The following is a 27,669-nucleotide window of genomic DNA, read 5'->3' as shown; positions in this document are numbered from 1 at the left end:
TGAAATGTGAGGTGAGAGGAAGTGTAGTGTAGTGGATAGAGTGCTGGCTTGAATTGAAAACTTGGATGGAAAACCTGGTTCTTACTTTGGCTCTGGCATTAGCTAGCTATGTGACCATGGGCTCGAATTTAACTTGGATCCTCAGTTTTCCCATCTATAAAATAGGGGAAATGATTTCTGTAGAGTGCCAATATGGCGCAGCCACAGAGTCAGAAAGTCCTGGATTTAAGCCCCATATATGACACATATTGGCTATATGTCCCTGGAAAAGTCACTTAGTCTCTTAGTGTCTTACAGGCAACTCTGTAAGACTATAAAATTCAGAGCATAGGAGAATTTATTCTCTGGAAGTTTCAAGGCCCAACTGAGCTAAGGTATGGGAAGCCTTTTGCGAACCTAACAGTATTCTATAAATGCTAGATTGTAAGTCTGGGATTATTATTCATATCCTCACATACATTCTACACAGATAATCTACTCAATGGGCTTCTTTTCAGCCCTTTCATGTTTCATGGATACTGGTGAAACATCTATTAGTTGTGCATAGCTCTCCTCATATGACCAGCCTCCTTCTTTTGGCAGTCTTCCATAGATGATAGATTTAGAGCTGGAAGAGACCTTAGACATCATCAGGCCCAATCTCTTCATTTTACACATAAAGGAATTGAAGATCAAAGTGGTGAAGTGATTTGCTTAGGGTCACACACATATATAGCTCATATGTACCTGAGCTATAATTTGAACTCAAGTCTTCACAATTCCAGGTTCAGCATTCTATCTAATGTTCCACATTGTTTCTTATTACGTATGCAATATAGATGAACAAATTGGTCCTGGGTGAAAGTGAAGTTGGCAAAATCTGTCTTTGACATATTTCATTCATTTTTCTGTGCTTCTTCCCTCTCATCACCCGACTCCAGGCATCCAATGTCTTCTATCAGTCAATGGTCAATAAATATTCAATGTCCTTGAGATGTCCAGTGACCCAACCCCAAAATACATTCACAAGTATACACCATATAGAATCAGCCCACTATCCCAAGGTAGACCTCATTCTTTGACTCTTTCCTTCTCGGCTTGTCCATCATAACTTACTTGTCCTATGTGTTATTCCTTCAGAGCCTAATTGGATGAGTACGGGATCAGAGAAACTACACTAATGCCTAAAACTTCTATGATATCCGTGCAATATCAAAAGACCCAGAAGAGATTCTGTAGCATTTGGGTAGAGGTCCTTCCTTATGGAGGACTTCTGGAAAGATATGCATGAGAAAGCACGAGAAGGTCATAGTCATGTTCTTAATTGTGTTTTTCATGCTATATTTTGTTGGCAAAAATCATCACTGGCAATTCTATGCCCACTAAGAACCTCTCCATTGACCTGTAGGTCACCTGAAAATATGCTTCTTCAAAGACTATGATATTCCCATTGCCCAAAGTCATATGGCATCATTGGAAGAATGCTGGTATTAGAAAGATGGCCTTTTGTAGTCAGGAACAGCATGGAACCATTGAAAAAGCTATGTAGTTTCTCAAATCTAATACAACTCATTTCCTTTCTCCTGTTCAACTCTGAGCCAAGTTCATTCTGTAATACTGGCAAAAATGCGTGCGTGCGTGCGTGTGTGTGTGTGTGTGTGTGTGTGTGTTTACACCAATAGACTAACTCAGTTGCCTGCCTATCTAAATATATTTAATTTTCAAATACTCAAAAGGATCTATGGTCTCATGAAGTTGGATATCCCCTCTAATGATGATGATTGTGACCTATATATACCCACCCATTATGTGTGACTTTTGTTCTTGATAGGATCTACCCAAAGTACTGGAGGCTATTCTCAGTTTTTCTTGAAATTGTGAGGACACCAATGGAGTACTTGGATTATCTATCTGTCATACCTTGTGCTTACCATATGACCAGCCCCTTTGCTATCTTCTTTTTTTATAATACATTTTTCTGATAACATCCTTTGCTCCTCTTCTTCTTTGGAGTTCCTCATTGGTATGTGTTGTAATCTGGCTAATATTCTGTGTTCCTCTCCATTTCCCTTGGTGTAATACCCATTTTCAGTTCATAAGAGATTATTGTATTCTTTATCTCCTTCCACACATGCAATCCTACCCATATCTTCTCATTCCTGTGTCACATAAATCCACCATAGTGTAGTTCTTTAAGGTGTGGGAGACCCAGAGCTTTTTATATTTTACAGATGCTAGAGTAGCACTTGGTCTCTGTATCTGTATCTTTTACTTTCATGACAAGCCCACCATCTTTTTTGGTTATACATATCCTTAATGATTTTTTTTAATATTGCAATTTGCATTGTATTTATTCATATCCCTATCTTATCCCATTTATTATTAGGTTAAAAGTTGCTTGAGAGTGCAGTATTATTTTTCATCTTTGTATCACCCTCAATATTATTAACTGTTTCCTCAACATACCTCACACCTTCTAGCCTCAGTGTTCTTTGTTCTTTCTACTTCCTTTGCCTGGAATGTCTTGCCTTTCATTTCCACATGTCAACATTCCAATAGTTTTCAAGGCCAGGTCTAATGTCTCCTTTTCCTAGAGGCCTTCCTTTGTGCCCATAGCTGGATGTTTTCCCTCCTTAAAGACATGATTAATAGATTTATGCCCCTCCACTCTAGCACCTAATACAGTGCCTTGAACATAGTATGTACTTAATACTCAATCAATTCTTTAGAGCACATCTTAAAAACCATCTCTTCCGTGATGCCTTTTCCAATTCCCCCAATCAAAAATCTCAAAAATCTTCTCCCTCAGTCCACACATAGCACTTTGGTGACATCTCTCTAATTCACTAAAATGTATTATTTCACGTTATGACTATTTCTTTGGTCATCATCCCCTATAAGACTATCAGTTGAATGAGAGCAAGAACTGTATTTTATCTAAATTTTACATTTTCCCCAGAACCAAGCACCGTGCATCTATACCCCCTCACAGAGAAGATACTTATGATCATAGATTTGGAGCTGGAAGGTACAATTTCCTCATTTTACAAGTAAGGAAACTGAGATCTGGAAAGGTTATATATCTTTGACCAAGGAGGGTCTTGAAGGTAACAAATGGCAGAACCAGTATTCAAACTTAGATCCTCTGACTCCAAATATGCTATTTAGAAAAATATTCCTTGAATGGAGTTGTTTTGAATTAAGTAATACACAATTTTCTGCTTGGCATTGAAATGTGTTTTAGTATTTCTGTTCCAACTCGAGCATGTCTGATGTCTGAGGATTTACGATACTTACAACCAAATAATAAAGGCACTTTGCCCAGGGCTAGAGTCGAAAGGCAATCCAATGTCTCCCTCCTGATCCAAACATTTCCCCTTTCCTAGTTCATTTTGAGAGATAGAATCCTACCTTGGAAATGGTTGTAAACCAGCAATTTATGTCCTTTGGACTAGTGGAAAGATCCCGTGGTTAAATGTTGGAGGGGCTATTGTAAGATAGGCACATTCATACATTGTTAACAGAGCTATGCATTGATTCAACTTTTCTGCAAAACAGTTTGGAATGATACTAGAAAAGTCACTAAATTATATATGCCCCTTTGACCTGGAAATATTACTACTAGGCACCATAGAGGTCAAGGCAAGACGGAAAAGTGCCATACATACAAAAACAGTTATAGTAGTAACACTTTTGTGGTAGCAGAGAACTGGAAGCTATGGGTGCACTGGGACTTTAGTATTACTGAACAAACTATGGTGTGGAATCATCACCACAGGAAAGGATGGAAATGAAGAATTAAGAGAAACTTGGAAAGATTTGTTTGAACTGATATAGAGAAAGTAGAAGCGGCAAAACTATTTACTCAATGACCACAATAATATAAAGGAAAACAACAGTGAAAGACTTCAGAATCTGATGAAAGCAACAACCAATCATGACTTCAGAGGGCTAATAGTGAAGGATGATTCTATCTTCTTGGCAGAGAAGGGTAAACTAAAGGTAGAAGATGAGGCATCCATTTTCAGGCAAGGTCAATGGGTTAATTTGTTTGGCTTGACTGGGTTTCTTTGTTATAAAGGGTGGTTCTTTTAAGGGTGGGGGGATGGGAAGTGATAATGATATTTTTAGAAAATAAAGATCATTGGATGAAGAATAAGGAGATCTGGAATCCTCAACTCTATACTGAGCATCTACTATGTGCTTGCTTATCCTGGGTTAAACACTGTGGGGGATGCAAAGAAAAATAATAATCCCCTAAAGCTATGCAATGCATTACAATGTACAAAGCACTTTTTTCATCACATCCTTATCTCTCTGTCCCAAAGCCCATTGGTGTGGGACTTTCTCCTCATTGGTGGAGATGAATGCCCTGCCCTGTGTGGGGAGCAGGGCAGAACTGATGAGAACTCCAGACTTCATCAATCCTCTCTGGGCTTCATGTCTTCTTCAGGACTCTTCAAGCTTTGAATCACTTTGGGCACTTCTGACTTCCATCTTCAAGAGGGAAGATGGAAGAGGCCAATTAAACTTCAGGTTGCTGGAGGAAAAGACTCCAAGAAGACATGAGAGGAGTGGGCAGTCTCCTTCATGTCCCAATCCCCACCTTGGTACAGGAAAGACTTTGGGGAATTTCCCCTCGGGTGAGATCAAGGATTCTCTTGGTTGACCTGAGGCACCTGTACCCCAATGGGAGAGTTCTTTCATTCTGTATTGTCTGGAATATATTCTCCTATGTATACCTTCTCTGATTTCTGTTTTGCTATCATGTGGATAAATGAGTTCTCTTGGCTAAGTGTTATGTGTGTTCATTGTGGAACTCATATTTGCTAGGAAAGACAAGCTTTGGATATAAAGCTTGGGATCCTGCTTCCTCCCAATAATGACACAGCAATCAGAAGTCAGATTGAACCTGATCATATCCCCTAGACTAACAGTATTTAAGGGAGCACGTAGATATAATCCTAGTTTGGTATCCCATTTCTGAGGAAAGCAGAGTGGCCTCCAGCTCCAACTTCCTGCTTCCCTTTCTTTACAGGTGACTCATGTATACCATGGGAAGATGTATAGTCTTCTGGGAGATGTAATCTAGAGCATATAGGATTTATACAGGCTTGTTAAATTGAGTTGAATTTCCACCTCACAATTTTCACCAAATGTAATGTCTTAGGACCAGACAGAGCTATGCTGCATATTTCCTGTTTGAGCTATGGGAAATCTGGAAGCTAGATATCTAACAAGGAACAACATAACTTTTGGAGTCCAGGGACCTGGATTTGAATCTTGACTCTGCCACTTTTATCTTGTGTAACTTTAGACAAGTCACAAACTCTCAGGGCTTCAGTTTACTCATCTTTATCATGAAGGACTTGGATCAGATGATCTCTGAGGGTTTTTTCCCCAGTTCTAAATCTCATTATAAGAGAACCAACCCACCGTAGGACCTAGAACCAGTGATCCAAGACAGAGTTATAAAGATGTCACCACCACTGCCTCCTCTCACTTTATCCCACTCAGGCCCCTGGCTTTCCTTTTGGCTGGTGTCCCAAGTTTTAGAATCAGAAAATGTTAGAGCTGGAAGGACTGTTGGACTATAGACTGTCAGAGAACATAGCAAGTCAGAGCGATCAGGGAGTTCAGAGAACAAAATGTTAGACTACAGACTATAGAATTTAGATCTGGAAGGGGCTTAGAGATTCCCCTGATCCATCACTCTCATTTAGGAGGAATCTGATGCTCCAAGAAGGGGAGATGAGCTGCCTATGGCTATATAATTAGTTAGCAGCTGTCAGAAAGAGAACCTAGATCTCCTGGTTTTCAGAGTTTTCTTTTCCCTATCCTGACTCTTAATTTGAAAAGGTGCCCCCTTCAGGTAGCAACCTGACCACACCTGGAGGCAGGCTTAGCCAGGTAGGAAATGTTTGGGGATATCTGAAAGCATTTCACTGGCAGTTGAGGGTATGTGGAGGGGGAGGCAGGGAAGGAGACTAGATGAAAGTGCTGGGAAGGTGGAAAAGAAAACCACTGATGGAATGAGAGAGATTTGGTTCGACAGAGACACCTGCTGGTACCAGAAGATACAGCTGTTTCTCATTTCAGGTTCTTCAGAAGAGTTATCTATTTTCCCTCCAATATCATATTTTGAGACATATATGCTGACCTTTTAAGGTTAAATCTTTAAAAAATCATCCCAGAATACAAGCAGTTGAAAACATACTCCTGGAATGTATTCTCCCTTCCCCTGGCCCCCACTACTTATTACCTATCCAAAGGTTATTATCATGCCTTTAAATCCCAATTCCAGTCCCACCTTTCCCATGAAAACTCCATGACCACGCCAGCCCACAATGATTTCTCTTTTCCGGAATCCCTGCATCACTTATTTTCTGTTCATAATCAACTGTATGAAAGTACTGAATACCTGCCTCATACTAACTATATAATTTGGATGCACTATGGGTAAAGAAAGTCCTGGAGGAATTTTCTGTGTAACTGAAAGAGAACTAGATGTGGAGTCAGGATTTGGGTTCAAACCCCAGCTCTGCTCCTTCCTGGCTGTGCATCTTTGAGCAAGCCAACTTACTTCTCTGGGGCTTCTCTTTCCTCCTCTGTGGTTCTCTTCTAATTCTGTAATACTAAATTGAACCAACAGTTTCAGGTCCATGATATGGCAGTTAAAATGAAGCCTGGTGTAGTGTGCTGTCCTTAAAATCAGAAAGATCCAGTTTCAAATCTCACCCCCAAATATTTGCTTGCTATGTGATCCTAGGAAGCCACCTAATCTTTTTGTGCCTCTGGCAACTCCCAAACACAAGGGTTCTCAACCTAAGATTTATTTAAAAAATTAATTGATAATTGTATTTTAATATAATTGGTTTCCTTTATAATCCTGTGCATTTTATTGTATGCATTTAAAAAAGTGATTCTGAGAAGGGGTCCATAGACTTCACCAGGCTGACTGCCAAAGGGGATCATGATACAAAAAAAGGTTAGGAACTCTTGATCCAGGGGTTATCTACTAAATTACACCTGGTTGCCATGGTTGTATTGATGGAGGGAGTTCCCATACCAGGAGATCCGGTCAAAGTCACAACTCTCTATTTGAATAAAATGAGAAACAAAAAGCTTCATCTTCTCCCAGGCAGGGGAAACAGACCCGATTGGCCATTTAAATAGATCTAATTTTAAAAACATGTAGAGGGGCTGGTAGAAGAAGCCGAGTTTACATTAGCTGATAGTATGTGACCCTTTGCTTTTCTCTGAGGGTCTTTTGGGGGCATGGAGCTGGCATGCTGAGTTAGGGCAGGAGAACCATGGTGGGATCAGGAGTGGGAGAATCTTGACAGTTTCCATCTGCCCCCTGGTGGCAGTACATCCACATCACAGTTCCAGGAGAAGGCCCAAGATGAGCCTGGGGGTTTGGAGCTTATATTGTTGTTGGTCCTTCTTCTCCAAGAGGGCCAATGACATCAGAGGGGTGAAGTCTTGACTTGTAAGTGATTTGAATTTAAGTGAGGCATTGCTGTGCAAAGTCATCAGCCTCACTCTGTCCTTCAGAGTCATTGGTGTCCAGTGGCAAGACAGGTCAGGATGACTGGCGAAGGCCCTGGATGCAGTGGGAGACCTTGGCCTTTTTAAGCTAAGGTCTTTCTCAGGTCTCAGCTTATGTGAGGCAGTGGGGCGTGGGGGGCATGGCTCAGGGCCCTCAGAAGACAAAATCAATGGAAGTCTGAGCGTTTAGAAACCAACAAAGTCCTGGTAGATAGGCCTGGATGAGTCACTGTATTTGTGACAAAGGAGGGCTTCTACTAACAGAGGGGGCTGTAAGTTAGTCTGCGTTTTTGTTCTTTATACATTAGAATTTGTTCGTTGATGATTACTAAGTTCACAATTAAAAAAATTTTTAAAGAGGCCGGGTGGGGTAATGGAGAGCTATCTCTGAATCCTGAATTAGGAAATGTGGGTTTAAAGCCTCATTTGGGCACCTAGCAACTGTTAGCTAAGGTAAATCATAAATCATTGCTTTGGAGACAACACTTTAGACATCATGCCATCTAACGCCTTCATTTCGCATAGGGTGAAACTGAGGCCCAGAGACCAGTCGTGACTTGCCAGAGTCATACAGCTAGTCAGTGGCAGAGCAGCAGGGCTTTGGAACCAGCTCCCTTGACTCCAGATTAAATGCTTTTTGTAACATACTGCATTATTACTTCCCTTTACCTCTCTGATAATCAGCTTCCTCATGTGTGGAATGACACTAATAACTCACAGGCTAGCAACCTCACAGGGCTGTTGTGATAAAAGCATTTTGTAAACATTAAAGTGTTATACAGATGTGATGTATTAGTGGCATTATCATCCCAGGGAGAGAGGGAGCATAGCAGAGCAGTTAAAGGGATGGTCTCAGAGTCAGGAAGACCTGGTTTCAAGCCCCGCTACTGGCTGGGTGACCTTGGGCAAGTCTTATACTCAAATTAATTTAACTGTCTAAAATATCATTTTTCAGTTTCTCCCTCTAAGTCAGGGGTTCTTAACCTTTGGCAGTCTGGGGAAGGCTATGAACCCGTTCTTAGAATAGTTTTTAAGTGTATTTTCTTCCCCTCCCTTTTGAGGAAGGGCCCAGACCAGCCTTTCTTCATTCTCTGGGCTTCACCAACATACCTTTCTCCCACTGCTCTCCACGTACCCTTTTTACCTCTCTCTGGACATGCAAATCATCTTCACCCATAGAAGGGCAGAGATTCTTCCTACTTGAAGTATTTGTGTCCCTTAATGCTTAGGACAGTGCCTGGTATATAGCAAGGGCTTAATAAATGTTTGTTGATTTGATTAAACACAATTCTTCTTTTGTCCATTCAGTCCGATTCACTTTTTCCCTTATGCTGTAGTAATTCATTTGAGCACCATTCTTCTGCTTTTTTTTCACTTTGCACCATTTATGAAGACCTTTCTAGATTTCTCTGTATTTCTCATACTTCATTGCAGTACTCTGTCACATCTCTCTTACAATTACATCTCTCTCTCTCTCTCTCTCTGTCTCTCTCTCTCTGTGTCTCTCTCTCTCTGTCTGTCTCTCTCTCTCTCTGTGTCTCTCTCTCTGTCTCTCTCTTCCTCTCATCTTTTCCACTCTTTATTTCCCTCCCTGTCTGTCTCTTCCCACTCCCACTGTTTCTTCTTCCCATTCCCACACTCTCCTCAATGATACTGTGAGCTCCTTGAGAAGAGGGTTATTTTTTGCTTTTCTTTATATACCCAGTTCTTAGCTCAGTACCTAGCCCACAGCAGGTACTTAAATTGTAGCTAATTGAGTAAGGAGAGCCTGATTCATCTGTTTTAAAATACATTTGTTAAGATCTGGCATGTATATGGATTCACAGAATTTCAGAGTCAGAAGGGACTTAAACAGCTACTTACTCCAATCCACAGCTGATCCATTCTATGGTAACTGAAAAAGGGTCATTCAATCTCTGCCTGAAGACCTCTCACCAACTAACCCCCTTCAAAGGCAGCTGATTCACAATCAGAATACTTCCTTTCCCTCTCTGCCTCTGTTTCCTTATATGTAAAACGAGGGGGTTGAAAGAGAATTCTGAAGCTTCCTTCCATGTCTCATAGCCTATCCCTAAACATTCTTATGCAGCACCCCTCTCAGTTTGCCCATTTCCCCCTCTGCTTCATGGACTTTGGCTGCCTGATGCGGTAGTGAGAGAACCACAAGAAGTGAGGAGATGAGGAGTCCCGGGGGATGCTGGGAAATGCTTAACCAATGTTAATTGGCTCTCTGAAAAGGCAGGACATACTTTTAAGTTTAATCTGCATCATTAACATTTTCTCATCACTTTTACTAGTTTAGATTCTAGACAACCAACAAAACAAAAAAAAATTAAGCCCTGATTTGTAGTATTTGCTGATTTCTGAGCACTAAAAATATAACAAATGACTCTAATGACTCAGGACTGTTCTGGCTCCAGAGCTTCCCCAGGTACAGCAAGAGGTAGATGTTTTGGACAAGAGATGTAACATACCTTGCAGACATCAGAGATGGGACTAGAAGGTTTCCAGGTGAAGGAATTCTTGCCAGGGGACTAAGGCTGAGTCCCCTTCCTCTGCCCCATAAAAAGTCTGTCAGACAAGTTATGAAGCAATGACAGGACACCCAGGGGAAATCACCTGCTCTGAGAACTTCAGATCCCAAGCCTGTGCTGGGCAGTATTGTAGGAAGACAAGGTGCTTGTCTCCACTTAAGTCTTCACTTAATAACCAACCTTGCTGGATACTGAAACTTGGATAGGTACTGTGAGCTATGTTGTATACTCTACACATAGGATAGCAGTATAGGGGACAGCTAGGTGGCACAATGGATTAGAATGCCAGGCCTGAAGTCAGGAAGACTTGAATTCAAATCCAACCTCATACACTTATTACCTGTGTGACCTTGGACAAGTAATTGAACTCGTGTCTGCCTCATTTCTCTCACCTGTAAAATAGGGAAAATAATAGCATCAACTTTCCAGGTTATTATGGGGATCAAATGAGACAATAACTGTAAGGTGCTTAGCACAATGCATGGCACACAGTAGGTGCTATATAAAATATTATTAATGTAATTGTTATTATTAGACATTTACCTGCCCTCAGAAGTAGCTCTGTGAGCGACTTAGCAAATTAAACTTTGTCTCCTCAATGTAGTTTCTTTGCATATTTCATCCTCTGGTACTTCTCATCAGCCTTTGTTACTGCTGATCACGTTAGATCTTGGATATTCTCATGTCTACAAGTTTTTGTGACACTGCTCTCTCCTTATTCTTCTCCTACCTATTTGGTCAATCCTTTTCAGTGGCCTATTCTGGATATTTGTCTGGGTCATGACCACATGACCATGGGTATCTATCCTGGGACCTCTTTCTCTTTTCTCTCTATACTATCTCATCTAGTGATTTTGTCAACTCCCAGGAATTCAATTCTCATCTCTATGCTGATGATTCTCAAATCGACTTGTGCAACCCTAACCCCTCTCCTTACCTCCAATATCACATCGCCAACTGCTTTTTGGAGACCTTGAATTCAGCATGTTAGAAACAAAACTCATTATCTTTCCTACCAAACCTTCCCCTCTTCTGAAATTTCCTATTACTGTCAAGGGAACTGACTTCTGGGTCATAACCAGATGGCAGACTAGACATTTTCTCTGATTCCCATGACATTTCAAAGTTCTCTAAAACATAAATTATGCACCAAAGATAAAGTAAGCTCAGCTGTTTCCATGGTCTAAGACACTTAGAATCCAAAAGAAGGTTAAAAAAAACCCTCAAAACTCATAAGCTGATGCTCACTGACCCTAAGCTCACTCAGCACCCCTCTCCCACCTCCCACACTACTGATATTGAGGTTGAACTAGGAGACCCAATGACACGACACAAACTGATATCAAAACCCACCCCTGTTCTCGTTATGGCATTCTTTCCAGTGCCATAGAAATTCTAGTTCCTGGGTGTGGAAGTTTGCTCAGACCTCAACACACAAGTTGGGCACAGCCCTTCAGGAGCAAAAACCCTGCTGAGAGGTACAACCACTGAAGAACAGAGGTAGTAGGACAAGACAATATGCATATAGGGAGCTGTGTAGCACTCCATCAAGCCTGAGCGAAAAGAGTATAGCTCAGAGCCAGTTCTCATCATCCAAAAGTCAATTGGGGCAGAGATATAGGTTTGTGAACCAAGAATTGCCCAGTGTGGGAGGAGGCTGAGATGCTTTGATATCCAGTCCCCAAGGAGACCACAACCAGAGAGGAAGGAGTCAGGAAGTGAATAACAAGGAAAATAAGTTGTGGGAGGTGGGGACTTGAAAGTACCAAAGATTTCAGGAAGAAGAATATCAAAGACCTTGAATATAAACAGAGAAATCAACAGGAAAAACTGTAACAACAGCTAGTAAACAAGTTTAGACCTCTATAAATAAATACTGCAAAATGAAGGGAAATGATCCAATACTTGATGAACCTTATGGAATTTGAGAACTACAACACACTATTCCTGAGTGGTTTAAAAAAGAAATGAGAATTATGAGAGCAGAATTTATATCCTGCATAGTAAAAATAATGAGCAGAATAGAAAAACTTGAAACTGCAGTGTAAGCCTCATCAAAGAAATAAATTAGAGAACAATAGATTGGGAATGCAAATATACAAAAATGAAAAAACAATCTGGAAAAAGATAAGCAAAAACCAAGAATATTAAAAGAAAATATACTTACAATATAGGTGAAACATATGAATCTCAAAGATAGGATGTGTACATACAACCGAAGGATCATAGGTCTACTGGAAAAACACAACAGGACAAAAATTCTTAACACCATAATAAAGGAAATAATAGAAGAGAAGTGCCCAGAACTTCTGAACCTAGAAAATGAAATTCTAATTGAAAGAATTCACAGATCATCTCCAGAAGAAAAAAAATCCCAAGGCTGCAAACTCCCAAACACATAGTGGTTAAATTTAACAATTTAATTCAGAAACAAGTTCTACAAGCCATAAAGAGAAAGACCTTCAAATACATTGGAAAGGACATTTGAATAACAGAAGACTATCACATACTCACTAAAAATGTAGAAGGGAATGAAATACAGTTATCCCTTCCACATCATGGGGGTTAGGTGCCCCCCTCACCCCTGAGACCTGGAAAATCCATGTAAAATTTTTTGGCCCTCTCTTCATACCAGAGAAGAAGTATGATTTTTTTCTTTTCCTCTTATGGTGTGTTTACAGTACCTTATTGTAAAATCTGGGTTAAGTATTTGGTCATAGGCTCTGTGCCATCTGCTGGTCTTTACATGTTGTCTGTGGCTTCTGCAAAACTCCCCCAAAGTTCCCATTTAATTTATTATGATAACCCATATATCAAAAAACCTACAATGGGGAAAGTCGTGATGTGGAAGGGATAACTGTAATGTCTGAAGAGCATTGAAGCTCAGGATGAAGCCCAGGGTGATCTATCCTATAAATCTGAGCTTAATCATACAGGACAAAAGATGAATGTTCAATAATAAAGGAGAGCTCGAAACATTTTAAGAAAAGAAATCAGAATTGAAGAGATTATTTGCTTCTTGAACACCCTGAGCAACAGAAATGCAGGAGCAAATAAATGCAGATAGCAACAGCAACAGAATGACAACAGAAAGATGAGTAAGAGACCTCTCCCTAAATGTACACAAGGAGACAGGGGTGAAAGCAGAAATCTGGTAGAAGTAACAATGAAGAGGCAGACAAGGTTAGATTATGGATAGAACCTGGAAATATCCTGCCTATAGGTGAAAGCTTCTTTTGCGAGACTAACTTATAACATGGAAGGGTACACGAAAGGGGTAAAAAAGAGGAAGAGAATAGAGAGAAATGAATGATGCACTGGGGTCATATTAAGAGCCAGCAACTAGAGGAAAATAATCTCTGTGGTCTAAGAAAGAGAAGAGCCTATAGAGGAGTGGGTGATGAGGAGGGGGAAAAGGTTGAAAAGTGGGGGAATGGAAGAAGGCCTTCCACTGGTGAATTCTTCTATGGGTAAAGGGAGATGAGGACCTTATGCTGGATGAGGCCTGGGGGATTTGGTGCCTGAAAAGTCTACTTGTCTTTGGATGGGCAGGGTTGGAATCCTTAAGGGTAACTGGCAACTGGAGGAGTAGAAGAGTATGGGCACAGGAAGATTTCCAGGCAAAATGCAGAAGGAAAGGTCAACAAGAGAAGTTATAGATTAATGGGGGAGGGGGAAGTGCCCTGCCATGGGACAGTGTCCTCTCTGACACCTGCAATAATTGGCATTATTCTGAGAGTGAGGCACAATAGAAAAAGGGAATCATGGGGTAAGCCCTATAAGGCAGTGATGGAAAGCTCCTAGAAGGCAGAGGCTAGGATGGATATGTTGGAAGCTTTGATTATACAAAGAAAATATAAAATACAAAAAACACAAAGAAAACAGAGAAAAGACAGAGAGACTAGTTGGTTATAGGGGTCATGAATGAGAAAATGAAGGTCTAGAGTAAACAGTAAGACAGGATGAATAATAAAGAGAGTGAGAGAAATCACTCTTTGAAAAGGGGTGCAAAAGATGAAACTTTAAAAAAACTAATGAACTTCAGCTAGGAAGTGGGGAGAGGAAAGGACAATTTACTTGACTGAGAGGAAAAAAGAGGGGAAAGAAATATATAATCAGATAAAAGTAGGAGAGAGGAACTAATAAACAAAATCTTGAAGGGAAAGGGGTAACAAATGAGAAGGGTGGATTGGGGTGAGGGGAAGAGAGTCAGTGGGAACAGAGTCACCTAAAAAAGATTAAAGCAACTGAAGAAGAGGAGAAAATCATAATTTTAAAAACCCTAACTTTTGAGACAGAAGAAAATGTAAAACTAAATTTCATAACTTTAAATGTGAATGGCTTAAGCAAGCCAATAACATGAAAAAGGAGTGACAGACTGGATAAAAAAATAAAACCCTGCAACCTGTTGCTTACAAGAAACACATTTGAAAAACAAAGATGTACACAATATAAAATTGAGGGGATAAAAAAATCAGGAATTGCCATCATACTCTTAAGGGAACTACCATCCTCCTAGTCACCCAGGTTCACAATTTTCTCATTATCACTGACTCCTCACTTACACCAACTCCACATATCCAACCCATTTTTACCTCCATAATATTTCCTGTATGTGTCCTTTTCTCTCCATTCACACAGCCACCACCTTGGTATAGGCCTTTATCCCCTTGCACCTGGCTTAGACTATTCCGATAGCTTTCTAATTGGTCTCCTTGTCCTCTATTTTTCCTCATCATAATCTGTGCTCCTCTCAGCTGTCATGGGAGACAGCCACTGTAAAGGCATAGAATATTGTGTGTGAGGAATAGAAACAAGGCCCATGTCATTGTACATGGAGTACCTGCAGGTAAGTAAAGTGGAAAAGGATTGGAAAAGTATGAAGGAGCCAGGTTGCAAATACCTTTAAATATACCAAAAATGACTTTATATTTGATCATCCAGGTAATAGGGAGCCACTGCAGTTTATTGAGGTGATAAGGGGGGATGATATGGTCAGACGTGCACTTTAGGTTACATGGCAGCTTTGTAGAAGATCAAGTGCAATGGTGGAAAAACTTGAGGCAGGGAGACCAGTTAGAAGGCTACTGCAATAGTCTAGGCAAGAGGGTCTCAGCTAGGGTGGAGAGAAGAGGATGAATATAATAATGGTAAGACTTGGAAACAGATTGGATATATGGAATGAGTGCAAGGGAGGAATCTAGTATGATACAAAGGTTGTAAACCTGGATGACTGGGAGAATGGTAGTAATCTTTTCAGCAATAAGAAAATTAAGAATCAACCAATCAACATTTCACAAATAGTAATATCATTTGTTTGAAGAAAACAATTGTTAAACATTTATTACACACCTACTATGTGCCAGGCATTGTGCTAACTGCTAGGCATACAAAGAAAGGCAAAAGACAATCCTGGCCCTCAAAGAGCTTACAATCTAATATGGGCAACAATATGTAAACAAAGATATACAAATCAAGCCGTATATAAGATAAATCTGAAATAATTGACAGAGGGAAGGCATTGGAATTAAGAGGGATAGGGAAGGCTTCCTGTAGGAGGTAAGATTTTAGTTGGGACTTAAAAGGAAGCCAGGGATGTCAGTAGTGAGAGCAGAGGAGGGAGAGTGTTCTAAGCCTGGGGGACAGCTAGAGAAAGTGTCTGGAGTCAAAAGTTAAAGATGGAGTGTCTTGTTCATGGAACAGTCACCAGTGTCACTGGATTGAAGAGAAATTTTTAGGGAATAAAGTATAAGAAGACTGGAAAGGTAGGAGGGGGCTAGGTTACGGAGGGCTTTGAATGCCAGACAACATTTTGTATTTGCTCCTGGAGGCAAAGGAAGCCAGAAGAGAGAGTGGTTTGTGAGGAAAGATAAGGAATTCTGTCTTCGGTATGTTGAATTGAAGATATCTGCAGGATATTTAGTATGAGATGTTCGGAACAATGTTGGTGATCTGGAACTGGAGCTCAGGAGAGAAACTAGGGCTTGGTATATAGTTCTGGGAATTATTTACCTAAAGATGAAAACTGAATGCATGTGAGTTGATGACAACACCAAGTGAGAGTATATAGAGAGAAGAGAGTCTGGGACAGAATCCTGGGGTACACCCATAGTTAGAGGGTGTGATACAGATGAAGATTTTTTAAAGGATCCTAAGGAAAAGGGGTCAGAAAGTAGGAAGAGAACCAAGAGAGAAAATGACATGAAAACCCAGAGGTGCTGAATAACACTGCCAAATGTTGCTGAGAAGTTCAGAACAATGAGAACTGGGGGAAAGACCATTAGATTTGGCATTTTAGAGGTTGATGGTAACTTTGGAGAGAGAGGTTTCAGTTGAATGATGATGTCAGAAGCCAGATTGCAAAGGGTTTTAAAGTGAGAGGAGAGTAAATAGCAACAACAGAGGTAGATTTTTCAAGGAGTTTAGCTGTGAAAGGGAGGAGAAATCTAGGACAATAGCCAGATATGATGGTAGGATCAAATGAGGGAATTTTTTAAGGATGAGGGGGATATGGGTATGTTTGTAGAAAGCAGAGAAGGAGTCAGTTAGGAAGAGATTAAAGGGTAGAGAGAGAGAGTAGGGATAATAGAGGGGATGGTCTTAGGGGAAAAGGAATTGGGACAAGGGCATATGTAGAGGGGCTGGCCTTGGAAAAGACATCAGAAACTGGACTGAAGTTGGACGTAGTAGGTGATGATGATAGAGGCAGGTGAGATAAGAGAAGTAGAAGGAGCTCTTGGTGAATGGCTTCAGGTTTCTTTTTGTTTTTGTTTTGGTGGTATGTGAGAGGGGTCCTCAGCTGAGAGAGAGGGTAGAGAAGGTGCCATGGGAAGTTTAGGTAAGATGAGGTTTGGAGTAGCCATGGGTACAAGTGAAATTCTGAAGGCAAGCTAAAGATTTCCAATGAAGAAGAAATGGCTGAGTTATCGAAAGAGACCATTGTGGATGTATAGGGATTTTTATTCAGGAAAAGTTTAGATCAGATGACCCCTTGGATCCTTTCCAACTTTGAGATTCCATACAGATTGATCTCATCCAGGCAGTATTCTTACATCTTTTTTTCCTCTCTCTCAAAAAGAGTAGTTAGTATCTTCTCTCCACTAGGCATTATTATTTCTGTTCCACAAATAAGAAAAGAAAGGCCTAGAGAGGTTCGGTGACTTGAACGCATGTCTCTCCAGAGTTTAAGGATGGCAGTTTTTCCATTATGCCTCCATCATTCAAAGAAATGGAAAGGTAGGGAATTTGGTGAGAATTGAGGAAACCAGTTCTACTCCTAGGCAGTTTTCATTGTGAGGAAGTCATTCCTGATATGAAGCCTGAATCTCCCTCCCTGTAACTTCTAACCACTGCTCTAGGTTCTGTCCTTAAAGGCCAAGGAGAACAAGTCCAATGCCTCTTCTATCAGATATTTGATGGTAGTTGTCATCTTCATTATCATCATAACTAACATTTGAATAATGCTTTAAAGCTTTCAAAGCACTTTATGTTGTTGTACCAGAAGCGAGTGAGACACACCACAGAGTATAAGTTTTAAATGGAGAATTTATTAGCCGGCAGCCATTAGAGGTTTGCTACCCAAATAAAATGACCCCAAGTTGGGGTGAAGGTGTGGATTATATAGAAAATGCAGGGTACAGAGGTTAATTATCTCTTGGAACTTACAGGCCAGGTCACAGGGTGTGGGGAATAGGAACAAGGTCCTGACTGGTCAAAAGATTCTGACAGGTTATCATTAAGTGGGATAATCTTATTGACATTCCTTGGTAGAGTCACGGAGCCCCAGGGATATCTGCTAAAGTGAAAGGGTCTGACAGGTTATCCTTCAGTGGGATGGTCCTATCTATTGACATTCCTTGGAGGAGTCACAGGGCCCCAGGGATATTTGCTAAATGCCCAAGAGATCTGAGTCCATTCTTTCTAGGGGTGTTTGTCAGAGTCTAGGGGTTTTCTAATGGTAACTGATTTTTCCAGTACCACAATGTAAATGATTCATTTGATCCTCCCAACGACAGTATGAAGCAGGTACTTCAGGTATTCTTTCCATCTTCCAAGTCTCTGTGATACCCCCATAGCCATATAGCCAGTAAGTGTCTGGGGCCATTTTGAATGTAGGCCTCTCCAGCACTCCTTCTTCTCTACATCCTTGCCTTTTTAATGCCATGGGGCTGTTTCAACAATCCGGCTAGCAGCTGTTGTGGGGGTGAAAAACCAACACAAGCCCAACAACAAGAATGCTACCAGCATGCTACCAAAGCCCAGGTTCTTTCGACCTGCTTTGCTAAGGAAAGCAACGTTAAGGGGTTGACAAGCTTACTTTAATTCAGCATACAAATATCATTCACTTAGTTCAGGGGGAAAAGCCAGCACCCTGAACTTCAGAGCAAATACGAACAAATTACAAACACCGACAGACAGACCTTGTCTGATTCAAATCCCAATACATAGTTACCAGAGTTTAACAAAGTCCCAATATCTGGGTTTATGAGCTGGAGGGCTCTTAGCTATAGCTGCCCAGAGTTTCCGCATCAGCTCACGCCACCACGAGTGAGAGCCCTGCACAAATGGCTCTGTCTTCTCTTCTTATACCATTTCAGACGTCATCAAACGTCATCTGAATGACCAGAACTTAGGCTCCTATGATTGACTCTTGAGTTAGCACCTCCCCTTAGTACCCTGGGAGCTTCACACCCACATAGGCTCAGCACCTAATAGGGGTCTGGGCCTGGGGATTAGTACCTAGTGAGACTCAATGAAATACACTGAATTAATCAAAGGAAGCAAAAGCCAAACTCTTCAAGGGCACTTGGTTGAACGGAGTGCTAAGAGCCCATTTTGCTTACCAACACAGGGGTTTATAGCTGACAAAGTACTGAAGGGATTACTTCAATTATCTGGAATTCAGCTGGAGCTTTCTATTCAAAACAGTATAGCTCATAATTTTTTGACTTGCTTTAATGATAATTTCATCCTTCAAAAGTGAAATAGTTTTAAAGATTGTAGCAGATAGAGAGCACTGGACCTAGAGTAACAGCACTTGAGTTCAAGTGCAACCTTAGACACTTGCTAGTTTTGTGACCCCGAGCAGGCCTATCTGTCTCGGTTTCCTCATTTGGAAAATAGAGATTATAGTGCCTACTTTCTAGAGCTATTTGTTGTGAGGATCAAATGAGATAATATTTGTAAAGTACTATGCAAGCCTTACAGCGCCACACAAATGCAAGCTATTATCACCATTATTATCCATTCCAACTTCATTTTACAAAGGTGTAAATTTAATGGTCAGAGTGAAGAAGAGATTTGCTCAAGAGGTCACAATGATAATAAGTGGTAAAAATGGGCTTTGATCTAGGTCTGTGACTCTAATATCTGGGTCCTCCGATCTGTTCTGACTAAAGGTCCAGTATTTTTTCTTATACCTAAGTCATCTACTTCTCTTCCTCTAGGCTGAACAAAGTCTCAATTCCCTGTTAGAGGCAGTTAGGTGGTGCAGCGGATAGATGCTGGGCTCAGAGTCAGGAAGATCTGAGTCCAAGTATGACCACAGACACTTACCAGCTGTGTGTCTCTGGGCAAATCACTTAACCTCTACTTGTCTCAGTTTCCTTGACTCTGAAAGGGGAGGTCATACTAGTACCAACCTCCCAGGGCTGTTGTGAGGATCATATGAGATATTTGTAAAGCACTAACTCAGTGTCTGCCACATAGAAGGTGCTTAATAATTACTTGTTTCTTTTCCCTTCTACCCCTCCCCTTTCCTCCTCTGTTCCAGCTTATCCTTCCTAAAATGTAGTCTCAGAAATGAACTGAAGAATAGGTTCTTTCCTGTTCCATCTTTCGTTGCTCCTCCAAAGAACGATGACTGTCCTATCCTCTTATCTCTTTACTTTTCCTCTAGGCTGCTGGACCACCATCACCCCATGAACCCCACCAACTCTATATAATATGCATGTGCCCACACTTTACAATAGACCAGTACAGTAGTAGACTTTAGGTCTACTAATTGCTGTCCTGTTCTACACTCTTTCACCCTGGTTCATTGAAGGTAATGCTTTGAGCTGTAGGCAGTGTGAGGTACAAAGAAGTTACAGAAAGGAGAGGTCTCACTTGGCCAGAGGGAATCAAGAAGGGCTTTATGGAGAAGGTAGCATTATAGATGAGTCTTAAAAGATAGGATTTTAAACGATGGTAAAGGTTTCTGGGGGAGTGATGGCAGTCCAGGTGGAGGGAATAAAAACAAAAACAAGTGACTTATATGTACATTATCACAAGTGATCCTCACAACCCAAGCCCCTTTTCAGATATGGTTTTCCGATTACAAAACTAGCCTGTTTTCTCTGCCTAATCGCCTAGGAATCAATGAATATTTGTTGAATTGAAGACAGATGAATAACTAAGCAGTGAAGACAAAAATACCTCAAGGTTGACTAATATAGATAGATCTTTCCAGGCAATTGCGCAAAGGAAACATCCCCAGGGGAGACCTGAGGTAATTATCTAGATAATTCAAGTCCCCAAAGCCTGCGTGTGTCTCGTTCACCTGCTTATTTAGAGGACAATAGTATTATTTTAGCCTAAAGTTTCCTTAAAATTTCCTCAATTAGTAATAGAGGCAGATGCTTCTAATACACTTTCCTCAAAATTGCCATGAAAGGGATTGGTATTCCCATTTTTGAGATGAGGCAACTGAAGCTCAGTGGAAGGGAAGAGGCACTCCCAAGGTCCCACAGTCAGGAAATGGTGGTACTGACACTGGAACTCATGTCAGGGAGCTGCCAGCCCTAGGAGGCTTGAGGTAACGACACTACACTACTAAGTGTCCCGTCATCACTAACTATGCTTTGTCTGTGTAGGTCTAGACTTGGCCAGAAATTTCCTATGCGCCAGGGCTCTATGCGGGACTGAGGGGCACGTCAAAGGCGGAGCCAATAGGGGTATTTATGAATATTTATAAGACCACCTCTTGCCCGAACTCAGTCCCCAGAAGGTTGACGAGAGCTAGGTCAGCTCATGAATATGCAGAATAGCTATTCATATCCCGCCCCCGCTCGAATCGTCTCCCTTCAGAAGGCGTGGTCACAGAACACTCGGGTCCTGCCTCCTTATGAATATGCAGTTAAGTACCACCCAAATAGGCATTGCCTCGCCCCCTATTTTTTTCCACTTCCCCTCCTACGGCCTGGCCATGGAGTATCCTGAATATGTAGATGTAGCACCGCCCCTCTGAGCTTACAGCCTCGCCCACTTCGTCTCCGTTCTCTGTGGGACTCAAAGGCTGGCTCAAAGAGCGTGAGCCAGGCCCCCTTATGAATATTCAGATACCCTACGCCCGTCGTGATGCCGCCCCGCCCATTTCTCTCTTCTCCTCCCCCTCATGGTTAAAAAGTGCCACAGAGCCGAGGCCGCTAATGAATATGTAGATAGGTCCTGCCACGCCCCCTCCTCTCACCCGCTTCCCGCCCCCAACGGTCTCTCCCTTCAAACGCGAAACAAGATGGCGACGGCGGCTGCACTGAGGCGGCGGGGCCGGCGGGGCGGCGGGGAGGAGCTAGCAGCGGGCACAGCCGTGGCGGCGGCCTGTCCCGGTTGCTTGGCGGAGGCAGTGGTCCTGCCGCGCGGCCACTCGCTGGGTCGGTCCTGCGCCCCCCTCGCCGCCGAGGCGGGACCGGGCCCCGGGCCCGGGCCGCCCTCCGGGCCCTCCTGCTGCCCGCGCTGCGGCTGCCGCAGCAGCCGTCCCTCAGGCCGGGCCCGCCGCCGCCCCCGCCCCCGCCCCAGCGGCCTGGCCGAAGCCGAGCTGTGGGAGCGGCTCCACCGTGGCCGCCGCCGCCTCCGCCGCCTGGACGGGGACCCAGCCGGGGCCAGCCCTGGAGCCGGTGCTGCGGGAGCCGAGGAGCAGCGGGCCGCGGCCGCCGAGGAAGGTGCAGTCTCTTGTGCGCCCCTCCTCCGGGTGTCCCCCTCCTCCTCTCATCTTCCTCCTCTTCCTCCCTCCCTTTCCCTCCCCACTTCCTCCTCTCTTCTTCCTCCTTCTTCCCATTTCCTGCTTTCCCCCTCCTCTTTCTCCTTTCTTTTTCCTCTTCTCTTCTTCCTCTTCCCCTCCTCCTTTTCTTTTTCCCCCTGCCCATTCCTTCTTTCCCATTTCCTACTTTTCCTTTCCTCTTCCTCCCCTCCTCCTTTTCTTCCTCCTCCTCTTCTTTTCCTCCCTTCTTCTTCTTCCTCCTCTTCTTCCTTCTCCCTCCTCCCGTTTCCTCCTTACCATTTTCTACTTCTCCCTTCCCCTTCTCCTTTCTTTTTTTTCTCCTCCCCTTCTTTTCTTCCTATTTCTCACCTTCCTTCTTTTTCCTCCTCCTCTTCTACCATCTTTCCTCCTTTCCGTTCTTTTCCCCTCCTCCTTCTCTTCCTCCTCCCCCTTCTTCCATCTCTTTTTCCTCCTCCTCTTCCCCTCTAACTGCTCTTTCCCCTTCTCCTCCTCCACCTTCCTTCTTTTTCCCATTTCCATCTCTTTTCTTACCCCTAGTACAAAAGGACATTCTAGGGGAGGGGCCTGGTGCATGGGGAAGCAGATCAGATTTTGGGAAAGGAGAAGCTCCAGGATCTAGAATGGGTCAGATTGGATTTGGGGAGACAGAGGAAGATCATGGGTCAGGGAACAGGTTGAACTTGCAGGGATTGTGGGTCAGGGTGCTGATGAAATTTTGGGGTGCTGGGACCCCCAGAATGCCAAGTCAGAGTTGCCTGGAATGAATTCACACACTCAAAAGTTCTCTTAATCAACTGGCAAAGAGTTTTTTGTAACACTTTAGCAAAAGTGAGCAAGGGTCCTTATGGGAACCTGTGAGAAGCTGAGGATGATGCTGGGGTTTATATGGAAAAGGGGCATGAGAAAGGAATGCGAGGAATACTCATTAGGTAATCTAAGGGTCCAGGTATCTTCAGGAGTTATGGATGGGATAGTGTAGGGAGTATACCAGATACTGAGGGAGTTGTCAGAGGCATGGACCTTGTGATTTGGTGGGAGGAAGAGGCTTGGGCCAGACACCCCTTTTTTCTGGTAAGAGATGTGTTCTGCAACAAGAGAAAATTTTCTCACAGGACAGGGGCCTGCTGAGAAATTGGGATGCTTCCAGAGGCATGATCTTAGGGGGCCTCAGCACCCCATCAATACTATTTTAATTTAGAGGAAGAGTGACCCTGAGGAAGGTTTTTGGGCTTGAAATTAGTGTGGGAGTAGGTTGAATTTGAGTTGAGAATCAGGAGGAAAGCCTCTGAGGTTTCAGAGAGGCGCTTAGGGGCATTTGTGTGTGTGTGTGTGTGTGTGTGTGTGTGTGTGTGTGTGTGTGTGAGAGAGAGAGATATGCAGGATGGGTTAGAGGCAGGTTGAACTTGAGGGGGAAAGAAGGAATGTTGTGGACCCAGTACGACTGGAGGACTAGGTGAGATTTGGAAGGAAAGAATAAAGTGCATTTGGGATGAGGGGACCTATCTTCTGGCATGGGTCTAAGAAACTTGAAAATTGAAGGAAGTTTGTAGGCTTGGGATAGGTTAGGGACAAGTTGGATTTGGGAGAAGGTGGTTTCATTGTGGATGGAAGGGAGATTGAATGATGTGGTAGAATGGTGATGGTGGAATCTATTCTAGGCCAAGGATGAATCCAGGGGATGGGGAGAGCAGTTGGGTGGGGACATCAAGAAAGCTCTTTAGAGCCCTAGGTGGGACACTGACCTTTGTTATTGAGGGCTGTTAAATTCCCCCAGTCCATTAAAAGGAGAGAGCCCTGGAGATTCTGTTTTGGTTTGGTACAGTTTGTTGGTACAGCTTTGGGACTTAGTTTCTTACCATACCTTCTCCTCTTTCCTTCCCCTAAAGTCTGTTCATTGAGGTCAGTCTTTCCTGGAATGAGAAGTGTAGACTGGAATGAGAGTATAGTGTAAAGAGCAAACAAAAACCAAAAGATTGTGTTGTGACTTGTCCTGTGTTGAGGCATATACAGTTTGCTCTGGCAAAATTAGCTTGGCTTATCTGTTGATAAAAAGTTGTCTCCCTCCATCAGCTTATGGAATGGATTACCAGAGTATAAAATGCTGCTGCTGCTGTTGGCATGCTGGGAGCCTTGGCATGTGTAATTTTCATAAAGGGGAGGAGAATACTGTTATGAAAAAATCCAGTTCTGTAAACTACAGGTCCCAGAATTCAGTGTTCTGTTTTCATCTTACTAGTCAGTGAGTAGCACCTGTCATCTTCCTGGGCTTTTATCATTCTTGGGTGCACTCTACCCTCCTTTTTTGCTTTCAGGTACTTTGGGAGGTATTACCTAAAAGCCTAACTTGATTTGGCATCATTGTGTTATCACTGCACATACCATTTAATATACTTCCCTTAATTAGCATCATATCTCTAGTAAGTGGTTAATGGAACTGCAGCCCCGCTGGAGTTAGTTCTGTTGGCTAGATGACAGTTTATATTCCTGCACCCTTTTAAGCCTGCATTACCTTTAGAATTCTCAAGTGTGAAATTATAACCACCAGAGATATTACAGATGGCTAATAGTTGGTAAGGGTGAGTAACCTTTGATGAACAGGCATGGATGAATTGCATTTACGTTATCTTTCCTTTCTCAATCTTCTTCTCAACTTTGGTATTTCTATCAGGAATATCACCATTCTTCAAGTTTTCCAGGTTTTCCACCTTTTCCTCATCTTTGACTTCCCTTTCAACTGAAATTGCTCTCTTCAAAGCTATCAATAATTTTTAAAAAAAAATTGTTTTCAATAATCTCTTTTAAAAAATTGCTATCTTTTTTTTTTACATCAGCTTTCTCCCTGTGTCCCTTCCCCCTTTCTTCCCAGTGCACTGCCCTTTATAGCAGAATAAAAAAAGGTGAAAAAAGTTCATTAAGATTAAACAACATATTGTAGAAGTCTGACATTGTGTGCATTGTTCCACATCTGTGGTCGTCCCATATGTGCAAAAGAAGCAAGAGGAGGTAATTTTTTTTTTATCTCTTCTTTAGGGCCAACCAGTGATGATCTGATAGCTCTTTCTCAGTCTTTGACCTTCTTGATCTTTCTGTAGCATTTGACACTGTTGATCACCATCCTACTCTATTCTCTTTGGATTGTTGTGATACTGCTCTTTCTGTGCTTTTCCTCTTATGTGTTACTTCTTACTTCTGTTTGTTGGATCATTATTTGTATACAGCTTCCTAACTGTGGGTATTCCCTAAAGCTGCATACTGGGCATTCTTTTCTCTGTCTCTCTATTCTCTCTGTTGGTGACTTCATCAGCTCCCATGGGTTTAATTATCATTTCCGTGCAAATGACTCACAGGTCTTTCTCTCAACAGAATTCTAGTCTCTTGTTTATTGAACATTTCAAGCTTGATGTACAATATGCATCTCAAATGCAACATGTCTTAAAACAGAACTCTCTGTTTTGTCCCGAACCCACCACTCTTTCAAACTTCTTTGTTTCTGTTGAGAATACTAGTATCCTTCTAGTCACCCAGGTTTGCAGTGCTGGTATCATACTTAACTTTCCCTTACCCCACATATCCATGCAGTAGCCAAGTGTTATTTCTAGCAATATAATCTTCTATCTACTCACATCACTACCAGTTAGGTTTGGTCTTTTCACCTCTCATCTGTACTATTGCAATAATCTCCTACCTAATTGGTGTCTCTGCCTCAAATCTCTCCTCTCTCAAATTTGTCTTCCAATACATTTGTTGAAGTGATTTTTCCAAGCACAGCTGACCTGTCACTTTCCTACTCAGTAAACTCCAGTGCCTTCCTGTATGTTCTAGTATTAAAAACTCATCCTTTTTGATATCTATTTTTGTATATGTTTTATAATATATTAGTATAGCAGTACATGTATATAATTTATAAATAAGTAAATATTTATGTATTGGGGGCATGCTCAAAAATCTTTGTATTAATAGGAGTGCTTGATCAACAAACTTTGGAGGCTAATGTATTTAGAATGTTAAGCTGATTTAGATTGATTTAGAGCTGGAGTGGACCTTAAAGGTTATCTTTCCAAACCCCTTCATTTTATAGATGAGGAAACTGAGGCCCAGGGGAGGATCACTGGCTTGTTTCAGAATGCTAAATGAAACTTTATCACCCCAGGAGAATCATGGTAGGCATCATATAGGAGGTTAAATTGATTTGTACTTTAAAGGATGAATAGGAATTCAGTAAGTACAGAAAGGGTTGGAAGATATTCCAGCCTTAGGAAATATTTCGGTAGGCAGAGAGGAGACCAGTTTGGCCGGAGCTTAAGTATATGTTGGGCAGAAATAGGACATAAGAATGAAAAGGCAGGTTGGTACGAGATTGTGAGAACCATGAATCCCAGGTGAAGTAATATGAATCTTACTTTGCAGCCACTGAAGATTTTTGGACTTAAGAATGACGTTATCTAATTGATGCATAAAGCCTACTACTTTGGCAATTGCATGAAAGATAGATTGTTACCTTTTCTGAGCTTCAGTTTCCTTGCCTTTAAAATACTTATACTTAAATTACATACCACGAAGAGGGTGCTTTGTAAACCTTGAGGTGCTATAGAAACATGAGCTGCTATTATTATTACTATAGTAGCACTTTGTTTATCTGACATTTGAAGGGAAACAAGGGAGGCACTTGACATATGTGTATTTTGCTGGTTACTAAAGCCTACCAGTTTTTTAAAGCTATACTACACCTCCTCCATCTTATTTCTCATGCTTATGATAGTTATAAATTGTTCCTTGAAAGATACAGTAACATATCAAGTAACCATGGAATGATACAAAGAGATACACAAGTTCAACAAAGGTTTTTGATGGCCATTTTGCTAGAATGCATGAAATGCTTCACTGTGTTCTAAACAAGAGACATTGAATGCTCTTTAGTTTTTTCATGACTAAGGTTTGTTATTAGCAAGTTGTATTATTGTACTGTGCTGTGATGCAGTGGCATCCTGTTTTACTGTTCCTGTATTAATTTATTACAGCTGGGTTTTTTATTTAGCTCTATTTTTAAAAAGAATTTTTCTGTCAATCACTTAGGATCATTAGCATTGAAGGGACTTCAGTGGTAATCTAGTCCCAGCTCCTATTGAAAACAAAAATCTACAGTATCAAATCTGGCTTTTGCTTTGGTAGATGGACAAAAAAAAATGGATCAGTAACATAGAGTGAAGGACATCAAATGGCAAGAGAGCTGTATGTGGATCCTCACACTTCTTACACACACACCTCCAGGGCATTACAGGAAGCAAATTCTTTTTGGACAGTTTGCATGAAGACCTGGTAAAGAATCACAGAATGAGAAAGTATGGTATTTTCTAAGATAGGTAGGCTCAGAGATATTGCCCAGGGTCACAACGGTAGGGTTTGAGCCAGGCTTCTAACTCAAACTTTCCTGATGACAAGACCTATTAAACTATGTTGCTTCAATGAAATAACTTACTTTGTCTAACAAAAATTTTATATACAGTAGCATAGTGGAGAGAACATTGGATTTAAAGTCAAATGACTTGGCTTCAAATCTGGGCTCCGTTAGCTGTGTGACTTTGGGCAGGTCTCTTCCTTTCTCTATAAAATAAATGAGAGGGATGGTCT

At 41.8% G+C, this 27,669-nt stretch overlaps 1 protein-coding gene across 1 annotated transcript in view; it reads left to right on the top strand.

Moving 5' to 3' along the window:
• The first annotated feature begins 21,558 nt into the window (after positions 1-21,558).
• Positions 21,559-27,669, top strand: part of RNF169 (ring finger protein 169) — an 84,829-nt gene continuing 78,718 nt past the window's right edge. The window contains exon 1 of the mRNA XM_036743896.1: positions 21,559-21,982. Within this exon, the coding sequence (XP_036599791.1) occupies positions 21,559-21,982 (424 nt within the window). The remainder of the gene's footprint in view (positions 21,983-27,669) is intronic.

This window comes from Trichosurus vulpecula, chromosome 2 (genome assembly GCF_011100635.1).
Source record: "Trichosurus vulpecula isolate mTriVul1 chromosome 2, mTriVul1.pri, whole genome shotgun sequence".
NCBI classification, from domain to species: Eukaryota; Metazoa; Chordata; class Mammalia; order Diprotodontia; family Phalangeridae; genus Trichosurus; species Trichosurus vulpecula.
The sequence above is the reverse complement of the archived record's forward strand: the minus strand, read 5'-3'. Positions and strand labels throughout refer to the sequence as shown.